The 14,212-nt window shown below is 41.3% G+C and overlaps 1 protein-coding gene across 2 annotated transcripts in view; it reads left to right on the top strand.

Moving 5' to 3' along the window:
* ntrk3a (neurotrophic tyrosine kinase, receptor, type 3a) overlaps window positions 1–14,212 on the top strand; it is an 80,249-nt gene that overhangs the window by 18,717 nt on the left and 47,320 nt on the right. For both annotated transcript variants that reach the window (XM_085166503.1, XM_085166502.1), the window contains exon 3: window positions 8,780–8,851. In XM_085166503.1, coding sequence (XP_085022629.1) covers window positions 8,780–8,851 — 72 coding nt within the window. The remainder of the gene's footprint in view (window positions 1–8,779; window positions 8,852–14,212) is intronic.

The following is a 14,212-nucleotide window of genomic DNA, read 5'->3' as shown; positions in this document are numbered from 1 at the left end:
TAAAGTAACCTGCATAGCTTTATAGTTATTTTTCTTCCAACAATAGGTAATACAGTGGGGCAAAAAAGTATTTAGTCAGCCACCGATTGTGCAAGTTCCCCCACTTAAAATGATGACAGAGGTCAGTAATTTGCACCAGAGGTACACTTCAACTGTGAGAGACAGAATGTGAAAAAAAAATCCATGAATTCACATGGTAGGATTTGTAAAGAATTTATTCGTAAATCAGGGTGGAAAATAAGTATTTGGTCACCTCAAACAAGGAAAATCCCTGGCTCTCACAGACCTGTAACGTCTTCTGTAAGAAGCTTTTCTGTCCCCCACTCGTTACCTGTATGAATGGCACCTGTTTGACCTCATCATCTGTATAAAAGACACCTGTCCACAGCCTCAACCAGTCAGACTCCAAACTCCGCCATGGCCAAGACCAAAGAGCTTTCGAAGGACACCAGGAAAAGAATTGTAGACCTGCACCAGACTGGGAAGAGTGAATCTACAATAGGCAAGCAGCTTGGTGTGAAAAAATCAACTGTGGGAGCAATCATCAGAAAATGGAAGACATACAAGACCACTGATAATCTCCCTCAATCTGGGGCTCCACGCAAGATCTCATCCCGTGGGGTCAAAATGATCATGAGAATGGTGAGCAAAGATCCCAGAACCACACGGGGGGACCTGGTGAATGACCTGCAGAGAGCTGGGACCAAAGTAACAAAGGTCACCATCAGTAACACACTACAACGGCAGGGAATCAAATCCCGCAGTGCCAGACGTGTTCCGCTGCTGAAGCCAGTGCATGTCCAGGCCCGTCTGAAGTTTGCCAGAGAGCACATGGATGATACAGCAGAGGATTGGGAGAATGTCATGTGGTCAGATGAAACCAAAGTAGAACTTTTTGGTATAAACTCAACTCGTCGTGTTTGGAGGAAGAAGAATACTGAGTTGCATCCCAAGAACACCATACCTACTGTGAAGCATGGGGGTGGAAACATCATGCTATGGGGCTGTTTTTCTGCCAAGGGGACAGGACGACTGATCCGTGTTAAGGACAGAATGAATGGGGCCAAGTATCGTGAGATTTTGAGCCAAAACCTCCTTCCATCAGTGAGAACTTTGAAGATGAAACGAGGCTGGGTCTTCCAACATGACAATGATCCAAAACACACCGCCCGGGCAACAAAGGAGTGGCTCCGTAAGAAGCATTTGAAAGTCCTGGAGTGGCCTAGCCAGTCTCCAGACCTCAACCCCATAGAAAATCTGTGGCGGGAGTTGAAAGTCCGTGTTGCTCGGCGACAGCCCCAAAACATCACTGCTCTTGAGAAGATCTGCATGGAGGAATGGGCCAAAATACCAGCTACTGTGTGTGCAAACCTGGTAAAGACCTATAGTAAACGTTTGACCTCTGTTATTGCCAACAAAGGTTATGTTACAAAGTATTGAGTTGTATTTTTGTTATTGACCAAATACTTATTTTCCACCCTGATTTACGAATAAATTCTTTACAAATCCTACCATGTGAATTCATGGATTTTTTTTTCACATTCTGTCTCTCACAGTTGAAGTGTACCTCTGGTGCAAATTACTGACCTCTGTCATCATTTTAAGTGGGGGAACTTGCACAATCGGTGGCTGACTAAATACTTTTTTGCCCCACTGTAGATGTGTTTCCTCCACGTGCAATTGTTCTGTTGGTATCAGAAATAGCTAAAGTTTTTCAAAATAAATTAAAGCAAAATCCTTAATTTTTAAAATAGAAAGGAAAACAACAAGGAGCTACATATTAAAAAAAGAGTGAGAGTGTTGCGATGTGACATGCTGAAAGTCCACAAGCTCCCCAAGTTATTGTATTACAGGGTGTAGTCATTGGTTAAATTCAATTGAGTTATTACATCTGATAGGCAGTTGAGTACAAAATAGGGTAATGTGAAGTGAGAATTTTTCATGGGCTGCAGCCTGGCAATTGATGCAAGCTACACTGAGTATTTTACAGCACTGTGGTACAGGACCATCTCTGTTAACTAAGCCTGCTAAAGAAATTGTTTAGCTCATTTGCTCTATACTGAGTGAGTGTATGAGTTGTAAATAGTGAGCATGACTGTGTGAAAAACTAGAATGCTATTAAAATAGAGGGGACAGGTGTGACACCAGTCCCAGCAGTAGTCATCTTTGTATATTGCATAATTGTACAAGTACATTGTATATGTTGTAAGAAGGGCTTTTAGTCATTTTGAATGTATTTAAGCGTATTTGTGTTCAGAAGTTGTGATTTGGATTGATGGAAAGATCTCACTGTCACTTTGTAGTCAGAAGATTGAATTATCATTTTTTTAATAAAAACTTACTGTATACAGTAAGTTTATATTAAAAAATTTGATATATAGAAATGTAAAAATTTCTGTTACCGAAGTAGGTATTTCTAAGTTCAGTTGATCGGGATTAAATCTTTCCTGTGTGATACATTTCAGTTGCTGATAATCAAGAAACGTACTGTTGCTGATTCCATGTTTTGATGAGAGTTCCTGAAATTAAATGAAATGGCATTAAAGTTTTCCCCTTGAATAACATTCCCTACGTGTTTTATCCCCTTCTCATTCCATGGTGAAAGGTTTATGCCTTATGAAAAGCAGATTAGAGATTTTTACTTTTCCACAGAGTGCTTGTCCTAGGTCCAGCCATGGGCTGTCTAGCGAGCTTGATTTGATGCATTTTGAAGCATATAAGCAATCTATTGGATAAGAAATAATAGTAAGAATTTGGTAGTTTTAAACCACCATTGTGGTTTGGCTTTTGTAGAGTTTTCAAACTTGAGATGTTTGAGTCCAGTGTCTTAAACCAGGCAGTAAATGGTTTGTTAGGGATCAGTGAGAACAAGTAGTTTATTTTAGGCAGAACCATCATTTTAATTGTGACGACTGATCATTGAGTGCTATAGGTAAAGTTTTCCAAAACGTGAGATTATCTTCTACCATTTCTACTAGAGGGATATGGTTCAATCATACCGAGAGAAATTTATACCTAAATACCTAATGTTACCAGACTGTAGTGTAGTGATGGAGGTCTTCTGAAATTTACAGTTCAGAGGCAGAACTGTTGATTTACTCCAGTTAATGGAGTAGTCTGATATGGATGAGAACTTATCTATGAGTGTGATTGTCTTCAGAAGAGAGGTTTGTGAGTTCCCAAGGAACAGTAATGCATCATCAGCATACAGGCTTATCTTGTGGTCTGTATCTATTTATATCTACATTTTGTCAGATTGCTGCTGCTAGTAGTGTCGTGGAATTTTGTAAATAAAGTCTGCAACATGGAAAGAGCTGTGATCAAGCTATTTATTACTGCGCAGGAGAGCCAACACACACATCAAACATCACAGTTCACAGTCATGCCAGCTCTGCCCTTGGGATGTCTCAGCTCCTCTTTCATACCCCTCCACACACAACTCTCTGCATCTTTTTAGTTACAACAGGTTTCTGTCCCACGGGCTGTTGCTGGGCAGAGAGCAACTCCCACTATCTTTTCCCAGGAAGCTCCTGACACCGGTCATCTTGGGAGTTTCGTCCTTCCACAATATCGTTAGGCCTAGCTAAGCAGTTCTTTGCAAGATCATACTGACACACATTTGCTTCATCTTAAGCAGGCAAAGGTTTATACAAAAATCATACAGTAAGATTCTAAACATATAAATCTAAATTTGAAGATAAACTAGAATTTTTCCATAACAGTAGTTTCATGAAAATGACTAAAACTGAGGTTGAAAGCAGACAGCGCTGTCTGGTGTCCCTCTTTAGATTGAAGCTTTGGGAAGTAAGGTCACGTGCATTTGGAGAATTGCTTAGTGTTTTGATCCAATATATGAAGAATGAACCAAATCCAAATTTTTGTAGAACTGTTGACATCCTGTGAGAGAGCAAATTAACATTTTGCGCTCAAAGTTGATGTGTTAAGAACAGGAAAAATGGGCAAGCATGAGGATTTGAGTGATTTTGACTCACTGCACTGCGACGCTGCAGCAGTGTCGGTTCTGACAGAGGGTCCAGGGAGTTCATCCTCATACCTAATGGCAGTCAGGGTGCCATCGCCTAGCCTGTAGAGGTCTGTGTGTCCCTCCATGGACATGTCTTCCCAGACCGTTGCTGACCCACCACCAAACCGGTCATGCTGAACAATGTTACAGGCAGCATAATGTTAACCACAGCTTCTCGAGACCCTTTCACATCTGTCACATGTGCTCAGGGTGAACCTGTTCTCATCTGTGAAAAGCACAGGGTGCCAGTAGTGGACCCGCCAATTCTGGTATACCAAATGCCAGTCAGGCTCCACGGTTGTCTTATTGTTTCTCCTCTAGTGCACCTTTAATTTAATTTATACCAAAGAAGCTGAAACCAATCAACACCCCCCTCTGCCAATTAACTTACCAGATCAACATCCCAGAAGTTTGACTGACTTGATGCTGTACTAGGATTAAAAAGTGATAATTTTATATCTTTGAGCTTGTATAAGATGACCCCCCCCAAAATAGAGGTGATCCTGAGGCCACCAAACCAAAAACCCTTTGTCACTTGGCCACACCTAAAATGTGGCTTTACTGTGCCTTAAAACAAACAACAAAGCAGCTTTTCACTGGCCTCCACATTGAATTTTTCTTCACTTTGTTAAATCATTATGATTTACTAGCAATAGGTTACTATAGTTACAGTTTTTTAAAGATTCATTTTTGGCCTTAAATTTTCATTTATTTTTTGGCAGGACAATAGTGCAGACAGGAAAGGATGGACAGGGAGCAAGTGAAATGATCCGCAGGGAATGTCCTGGCATGGGGACTCAGATCTGCAGTAGCTGTTCAGCATTTGGGTCGGCTGCTCAACCCACTGGGGTATACTGGTACTCAAATCATACTTGTTTTTTAATGAACCATAAAACTTCCAAACAAGAGACACAGCTGCTCTGTTCTTTCTGTGCATCTCTGACCAGTTGATTTTTTTTTCTTTTATCATCCTCCATTTATTTCTTTTCTCTTCTTGTTATGCTAAACATTTGTTGTCTCCAGAACAAGATGCAAGTTATAGATGAGATTAGTTTCATCCCAGCTGCCATACCTCCTGTATGCTTCTGAGTTCAAAATGACATACTGCTGTCTAAAATCTGTGTGTATCTTAACATGTATTAAGAGTTTGGTTAAGGATTAAGAGGCACTTCTAGGGAAATATTAGAAAGGCTCACTATCGTTCCTCCTCAGAACCATGGAAAAAAGAATCTTTCCATTGAACTTATGTTGTGATTTCCTTTCTCTTTGGATCTAATAGAGGCCACACAAACACATGAGAAATCAATGGAAAGCCCAGGTTGTACTCTTTTTAGTACATCAAGACTTAGTAGGGTAGCTCAAATAAGTCAAACGATAGAGAACAAAAACAAATGTCCATCACAGAGGACATCAATGAATAGGCTGCTTCTCTGGAGGCTATTACTCTACAACCATTTCCATTAATGTTTCTCATAGAAAACACTAAATAGCCTCTATTATAGCTTTATTTCACAGACATACATAATACTGTGCTGATATATAATTTCCTATTAAATGATTTTCAGCATGTTCTTGGTGAGCAAATTGTTGTAAATCTGTTTAGTTTATTATTTAGTGGCTTCTAACACTGTGAAATAGCAAAGACCTCCAAAAAAACCCAAAATCAGTTACTTTCGATCACTTTCGTATCTTGATGAAATCTTTGCCCTAGAAAGTCAAACTGTGATTTCAAAAAGTGCATCTTCACTGACATTCTGTCACTCATTAGCTGATGTGCTTTTATGTTATCCAAAGCTCATCATAATTTTGTGCTTTGTGACATTAAATTCTGGACAACCTGTATGAATGCTTCCCATGCCACTCATTCAGCTGACTTGAGTTTCCTTTTTATCTCATCATTAAATATCAGATCATGGATTTTTAGAACCAGCAACAACACCTTTCTTAAATTTGGCCTCACTTTTCTTGAGACCAAACTTATTTCTTTAAATGTTGTAAATAACATTTGTTACAGTACAGGTGAAAGAGTCTGAGTAGCAAAATGTGCTAGTTGTTGGCCAGTGTAATTGACCTTTAAAAATAGTCAGATTTACTGCTGCCTCAATGGTTGGGCAGTGCTGCTTATTAACTCACACAGCCTACTTTTCCCCCAGGATTTAAAGTGGACCAGAATTGGCTGAAATCTTTTGCTTCTACAGGTATATGCTAAATGTTGATTGTTGTACAGCTCTCTTCATACCCTTTCACATGACATATATATAAGTTAAGCAGAGAGCAAATATACAGATGTACTACGGGCAAAAGTGTCAAAGGAGCTTGCAAAGCAACTTCTTTAAGTTGCTTGAAGGCGTTTCACCTCTCATCCGAGAAGCTTCTTCAGTTCTAAGGTCAAATGGTGGAGAGTCCCAGATTTAAACCTAGTGGGAGTATCCCCCCAAAGAGGGACAAAAAGACCCCCTGATGATCCTCTAATCGCCTGAGCCAAGGTGTGAAAATGGGTGTGGGTGCCAATCAGCCAGGGTTTTGGGTGAGCTCATTGTGAAACCTGGCCCCACCTTATCATGCGAATTCCTGAGGTCATATGGCCCAGGATGTGAGTGGAAAATGGAAAATAATCCATTCATTGAAGCTGTTTCAAGCAAGAAACTCACTGTCAGAAATGGGATAATAAGTTATAATAATAATATACCATACATCCATCCATCTTCATCCGCTTTATCCGAGGCCGGGTCGCGGGGGCAGCAGCCTAAGCAGAGAGGCCCAGACCTCCCTCTCCCCAGCCACCTCCTCCAGCTCGTCCGGGGGAACACCAAGGCGTTCCCAGGCCAGCCGAGAGATATAATCTCTCCAGCGTGTCCTGGGTCTGCCCCGGGGCCTCCTCCCGGTGGGACATGCCTGGAACACCTCACCCAGGAGGCGCCCAGGGGGCATCCTTGTCAGATGCCCAAACCACCTCAGCTGGCTCCTTTCGATGTGGAGCAGCAGCGGCTCTACTCTGAGCCCCTCCCGGATGGCCGAACTTCTCACCCTATCTCTAAGGGAGAGGCCAGCCACCCTTCGGAGGAAGCTCATTTCCGCCGCTTGTATCCGCGATCTCGTTCTTTCGGTCACTACCCACAGCTCGTGGCCATAGGTGAGGGTAGGGACGTAGATCGACCGGTAAATTGAGAGCTTCGCTTTTACACTCAGCTCCCTCTTCACCACGACGGACCGGTGCAGCGTCTGCATTACTGCAGCTGCAGCCCCAATCCGTCTGTCGATCTCCGGCTCCCTTCTCCCATCACTCGCGAACAAGACCCCGAGATACTTGAACTCCTCCACTTGGGGCAGGAACTCATTCCCGACCCGGAGTGGGCACTCCACCCTTTTCCGGCTGAGAACCATGGCCTCAGATTTGGAGGTGCTGATCCTCATTCCCGCTGCTTCACACTCGGCTGCGAACCGCTCCAGTGCGAGCTGGAGGCCCTCACCCGATGAAGCCAACCGAACCACATCATCCGCAAAGATCAGAGATGAGATTCTGAGGCCACCAAAGTGAAAGCCCTCCACCACTTGGCTGCGCCTAGAAATCCTGTCCATAAAAATTATGAACAGAACCGGTGACAAAGGGCAGCCCTGGCGGAGCCCATCACCCACCGGGAACGAGTCCGTCTTATTGCCGGCAATGCGAACCAAGCTCTTGCAATGGTTGTATAGGGATCGAATGGCCCGTAGCAATGGGCCAGACACCCCATACTCCCGCAACACCTCCCACAGGACACCCCGAGGGACACGGTCGAATGCCTTCTCCAAGTCCACAAAACACATGTAGACTGGTTGGGCAAACTCCCACGCACCCTCAAGTATCCTCGAGAGGATGAAGAGCTGGTCCAGTGTTCCGCGACCAGGACGAAAACCGCATTGTTCCTCCTGTATCCGAGGTTCGACTAGCGGACGAACTCTCCTTTCCAGCACCCTGGCATAGACTTTCCCGGGAAGGCTGAGGAGTGTGATCCCCCTGTAGTTGGAACACACCCTCCGGTCCCCCTTCTTAAAGATGGGGACCACCACCCCGGTCTGCCAGTCCACGAGTACTGCCCCTGATCTCCACGCAACATTGCAGAGGCGTGTCAACCAGGACAGCCCTACAATGTCCAGAGCCTTCAGGAACTCGGGGCGGACCTCGTCAACACCAGGGGCTCTGCCACCAAGGAGTTGTTTAACTGCCTCAGTGACCTCGCCCCCGGAAATTGGCGGGTCATTCCCCTCATCCCCAGACTCTGCTTCCTCCTCGGAAGACGCATCAGTGGGATTAAGGAGGTCCTCGAAGTATTCCTTCCACCGCCTGACAATTTTCTCAGTCGACGTCAGCAGCGCTCCGCCAGCACTATACACAGTGCAGGTAGAGCACCGCTTTCCCCTCCTGAGACGCCTGACGGTTTGCCAGAACCTCTTCGAGGCAGTCCGAAAGTCTTTTTCCATGGCCTCTCCGAACTCCTCCCACACCCGAGTTTTTGCTTCAGCCACTGCCCGAGCCGCATTCCGCTTGGCCCGTCGATACCTGTCGGCTGCCTCCGTATAATAATAATACTTTAACTGATTTTCACATTTGTTGTGTAGTTGACCTGATTTTGATCCAACTATAAATTGGCTCGAGTTGTTAAGTTGTTATCTGCTCATTCGTTCATTTGTAACTGTCTGTTTGTCAGAGTAACAGAGCTGAAAGTTATTCAAAGTGCTTTCTCTCTTCTTTGTCTGTCTGTGTGTGTGTGTTAGAACCATTATGAGGAGCAACCTACACACGATCCAGGCTCGCGTTTTCTCCAAGAACCCACACCTGCGCTATATGTGAGTATACACACACACACACACACACACAAACTTGATTGCTAACACTGATACTGAAACACTTACCGTTTTTGGGCACATACACACCCTTTGTCCTGTCCATGCTGTACCCTGCACATATCGACTGTCTCCTTAACACAGTAACACAGGACACTTTTGAATTGGACTGATAAAAAAAACTAATAAACTAGTAGCAGAGTGTATTAATGGAAATAAACATTGTGTCCCTTTAAAGTTTTTTTAGTGTTTACAAGCAGGGAACTCTATTAAAACTGAAGCACAATTAGTGGTTTGGTGAGCAGAACTCGTGAGAAGAGACAGAACTTAGACTGACACATGAAACAAGCACACACTCAGTATTGTGTCACAGACAGAGTGAATGACTGACCGCAACAACACCTGTCATTTCACATCTGTCACTTCTGAAAATAGCACATACTAATCACCAGTGCTTGTGTTTAGTATTGTACTCAGATAAGATTTCACTACAGTCACTACAGATATGCATTACTGTAATATATGCAGTCATCCATGGATCCATGAGTATAGGGAGTGTTGCACTGATTCCACTACCCATAAACTCCCCATCAGATGTAGATCACATGTAGATACATTAATATTACTGTTGTCCTTATTTATGTCTCAGGAGCTTGGAAAGAAAGCAACTGGACTTTTTAAAGTTTTGTGACAATGTTTCACCTCTCATCCAAGAGGCTGCTTCAGTTCTAAAATCAGATGGTTTAAGGAGTGGCTGTTTGGTTTCGCCAAGGAATTGCATGCTGTGTGGACAAATGTTTGTGCATGTAGGAGGCATTTCCCATCTTTGTTGTGATCAGTGTTAAGGTCATTACTCAAAAAAGTAATCTATTGCACATTACTCGTTACAGTACTTATTACTCTCCAAAGAAAGTAATTTGTTACATATTACATTACTTTCTTGTTGCTTTGTAAAATGACCTGAAACATATTTACCATTTTATAATATAAACCTACAGACTATAGTCCCACATACCAACACAAATCCCTATACTATGAAGACACATACTCTTTCTCTTAGTATTTACGCATGAACACAAAGCTGACAGCCACAGCGATTCTACTTTAGAAACATGAACAGTTAGAAAGACAGACTGTTTAACACCTTGTTATTTGTTAAAGTTCAGGGTCAGACTGCTGGGCTGAGGTCAGCATTCACATATTAGTCTTATATGATCAGTTGTAGTGATTATGACACTGTGGTAGTGTGTGCAATACTGTGAGTGAAATACTTTTTTTTTCTAATTTCATGTAATTTTTATGCTCTAAATTATTTTAAAGCAGGAAATGCTGCCAGTAAGATCTGTGATTACTGGTTTGTATAGAGAAAGGCTGACAGGAATAAGGAGGGTTTTAAAAAATGAGACCTGGATTTTTATCATCACTTTCTTTCTATTTTTACATCTATTGTGAATCACTGGGTACAGCAAAATACATCCAAAGATCACATTTAGGCTCTTTAATGCTGTTTGTCAAACAGCATTAAAGACTCATCAGAAATTACATTAAAAAATATGTATTTTATATTTCTTGCATGCTTTTACTCTCCCAATCCTGAGTGGAATACTGATGAGGTATTGGATCTCAGCAGCTATGAATAATAAACACTCTTACATCACCAGCCGAAAGAAGAGGAGAGGAACAAATAGAACCAAATCAAAGAATTTGTGACCACAGAAGAGAAAAACAGAGTTTATTGTTTGTGAGCAGTGGGCATTTTGGTTTGTTGTAGCAGGAAATGGACAAGTTGATGACACTTAAAACTGAATCCCATTTAAGAAGTCTAATTGTCATGTGCACTTCATTTACTCAGAATCTGAAATGAAAAGTTTTGCTGCACCTAGAACTTTGCTGGAGAAGATGGAGAATTATATTTCTTTTCTTTATTGGGTGATTACAATTAGCTAAAAGCTACAGTTGTCAGATAAATGTACTGGGAATATTCAAGCGCAGTCCTCAACAGCAGGTTTGCAGTAAATACACTACCAGTCAAAGGTTTTAGAGCATCCCAGGTTTTCCAGCATTTTGTTGCAATTCAAGTCCAATGAATAGCTAGAAATGGTACAAATGTAAGTGGTGAACTGCCAGAGATTGAAAAAAAAAAAAAAGCTAAGGTTACCTAAAACTGAAAAATAATCTACATTTCAGAATTATACAAAAAGGCTTTTTTCAACGAACACAAAATGGGTCAACAATGTAAAGCTGTTCTGCAGCTATGAAGGTTTATCAAGTCTTGAAAGCTGGTGCTACTAATTCCTACAGGTGTTCCAACTTTTCAGGATTACTTACCACCCCCTCTGTCTGCATAAGGGTTTATGTTGGAACACACTGTGGTAGCATACCCTCATTAGTATCAATTGAACATTATTGTACTGCAGAACAATAGTTCTCTGTGTTGCTACAAAAATGGCAAGAAAAAGGCAATTAACAATGAAAGAGAGACAGACCATCATAACACTTATAAATGCAGGTCTTTCCTACAGAAAAATTGCAAAGAAAGTCAAGGTGTCAGTGAGTCCAGTTTCCTTTACCATAAAAAGGAACTGAATCAGAGGGTGAGTTTTTGAGAGTTAACAGCTTGCGTGATAGGTGGCTCAAAGCACAACAGCTTCAAGCACAGCTTAATAGAGGTCGTAGTAAGCAAGTTTCATTGTCAACTGTCAAGAGAAGACTTTGAGCTGCAGGTTTGACAGGATGAGTTGCAGCAAGAAAGCCATTGCTAAGATGTCAGAATAAGACAAAGAGGCTTTTCTGGGCCATGAAACACCATCATTGGACTACTCAAGTCTTTGGTTCATCATGCAGGATCTTTGTACGCCGTAGAGTAGGCGAAAGGATGGTTCCACAGTGTGTGGCATCAACTGTCCAACATGGAGGAGGAAGTGTGACCGTCTGGAGCTGTTTTGCTGGATCCAGGGTCGTTGACTTGTACAGAGTGAGAGCAGGGCTCGCAAAATCGCTAGCCCGACATATAAAATATTATACTTTAATGTATAATATTGTAACGGAAACAAAACAGGAAACAAAACATCAATCAAAAAATTGTTCCCTTTTTTATTCGGGCTACTTAAATTTATTTTGGGCTACCAAAAACTGAAGAGTCCCTGCCCGACGGCTACCAGGGATTTTGAAATTTTGCGAACAGCTACCACAGCATTCTGCAGCGCCATGCATTACCCTCTGATATGCACCTAATTGATCAGGGGTCACCCTACAGCAAGATGATGACCCAAAACATAGGTCCAAGCTATGCCAGAACTACCTTAGGAAAAAAAAGAACAAGACAGTCAGTTGAAAACATGGAGTGGTCAGCACAGTCTCCAGACTTAAACCCCATCAAACTGGTTTGGGATGAACTGGACAGAAGAGTGAAAGCAAAGCAACCTACAAGTGCCACACAATTATGGGAATTTCTGCAAAAGATATGGGAAGAAATTTCTTAAGAATATTTGTTATTATTAATAGTTTTATTAATGTTAATATTGAATATTTATTTCTATTGTAGAAAGAATGCCACGGGTGTGTGCAGCTGTTAAATCTGCCAAAGGTGGTTTAGAATACATTTTGGTCTATAAATTTATTCCACAATTTCTCTTTTTAACTCAAATTGCTTAATTGTACTATGCTTTCATTTCAGAGTGTAATGAAATGTTAAACTGTATAAATTTCAGTAAAAAACTGGGAAAATTGGGTGTTCTAAAACTTTTGACCAGTAGTGTGCATTCAGTGGGCTACATATTCTTCATCACTGCTTGTGGTGTGAGTGGTAGTCTCTTTTTCAAACCGCCAGCTTCTCTTTTCTACTAATTTTTCTTCCTCTCCTCCAATTTTTAATTCCTCTTTCTGTTTTTTTTCTTCTCTGTGTTTTCTTCCACCCTCTAATTTCTCAGCTGAAAAGGACAAAGCACTATCAGCTGCTTTAATCCTATCACTATACAAAAGTTCAGATGAAAGCAAGAACATGCTGCAGAACATCTAATTTGAGTGTGTGTGTGCGTGTGTGTGTGTGTGTTGTTGTTGTTGTTTTCACAGTTTTCTTATAGAAGCAGATAAATCAGATTCAAACCACTGCAGGGTGATTATTTAAATACCTGTGCTGTGTTCTATCAGGACAAGTAATCAATTAGTCCATTGACCATAAGCTCACTAGTATTTGTTTTCAACTGAGTTCAATTTTATTTATATAGCAGCGAGTCACAACAACAGTTGCTTCAAGGCACTTTATATTTTAAGGTTAAGACACTACAATAATACAAAGAAAACAGACAACCCCAAAAGTCATATACCCCCCTTTGAGCAAGTGCTTTGGTGACAGAGGGAAGGAAAAACTACATTTTAACAAGAAAAAACCTCCTGTAGAACCAGGGTTGGGGAGGGACAGCCAGAAGCAGAAAATTAGAGGTCATCTGTGTCTTTATGTCTTCAAGACATTCCTGCAGTTTAACTAATTGGTGTGTGTTATCTGGCTTCATGGATAGATAAAGCTATGTGTCATCTGCACAGCAGTGAAAATGTTATAACTTTTAATGATACTGCGTAAGGGAAGCATGTATAATGTAAATAGAACTAGTCCTAGCACAGAACCCTGTGGAACTCCATAATTATCCTTGGTTTGTTCACGTAAATGGAGAGTCCTCTTCACACACTGAGCCATAAGAAGATAAGAAGCCATAAGAAGACAGCCAGCAAGGAGAACATGCAGCTGTGGTAAACTCTAAATGCTGACTGTAACTCTTTGAATAAACTGCTCTTTTGTAGATGATCAGTTAATTTAAAAAGCCTTTGCTTTTTAAAAAAAGTGGTGTAATTATTGCAACCTTAAAAGCATGTGATACAGATCTCTATAAAGATTGATCATATTTCAGATTAAAGAATTAATTAATGGTAGGATCTGGAGTCAAGTAGATATGTTAATGGTTTGGAGGAAGTAATTGAAGTGATTGAAAAATCACTGAGGAAAGACAATACAAGTAAATATCAGCAGTTCTTTATTTTAAAAGTGGTTGTACCTAATGATATATCTGAGGAATGGCTGGTTATTTTCTCTATAATGGTTAAAATTTTAATTGTGAAGAAATTTGTGAAGTCCTCACTATTTCAAGTTAAAGGAATAAACAGCTAAACAGAGCTCTTATTACTTGTCAGCCTCTTTGCAGCACTGAAGAGAAACCTGGGCTTATTCCTCTAGTTGTGAGGGAGTGCTATGGGCTCAAATTGTGGTCATAAATATTTTGTACTTGTAAATCAGTTTTGTACTTGTAAATCAGGATTTATATGTGTAAAAAGAATTTGTGTGTGCGTAAAAAAGATTTGTGTGTGGACATA

The sequence above is a fragment of the Neolamprologus multifasciatus genome, chromosome 7, assembly GCF_963576455.1.
Source record: "Neolamprologus multifasciatus chromosome 7, fNeoMul1.2, whole genome shotgun sequence".
Lineage (NCBI taxonomy): Eukaryota > Metazoa > Chordata > Actinopteri > Cichliformes > Cichlidae > Neolamprologus > Neolamprologus multifasciatus.
This window is presented reverse-complemented; position numbering and strand designations above follow the sequence as displayed.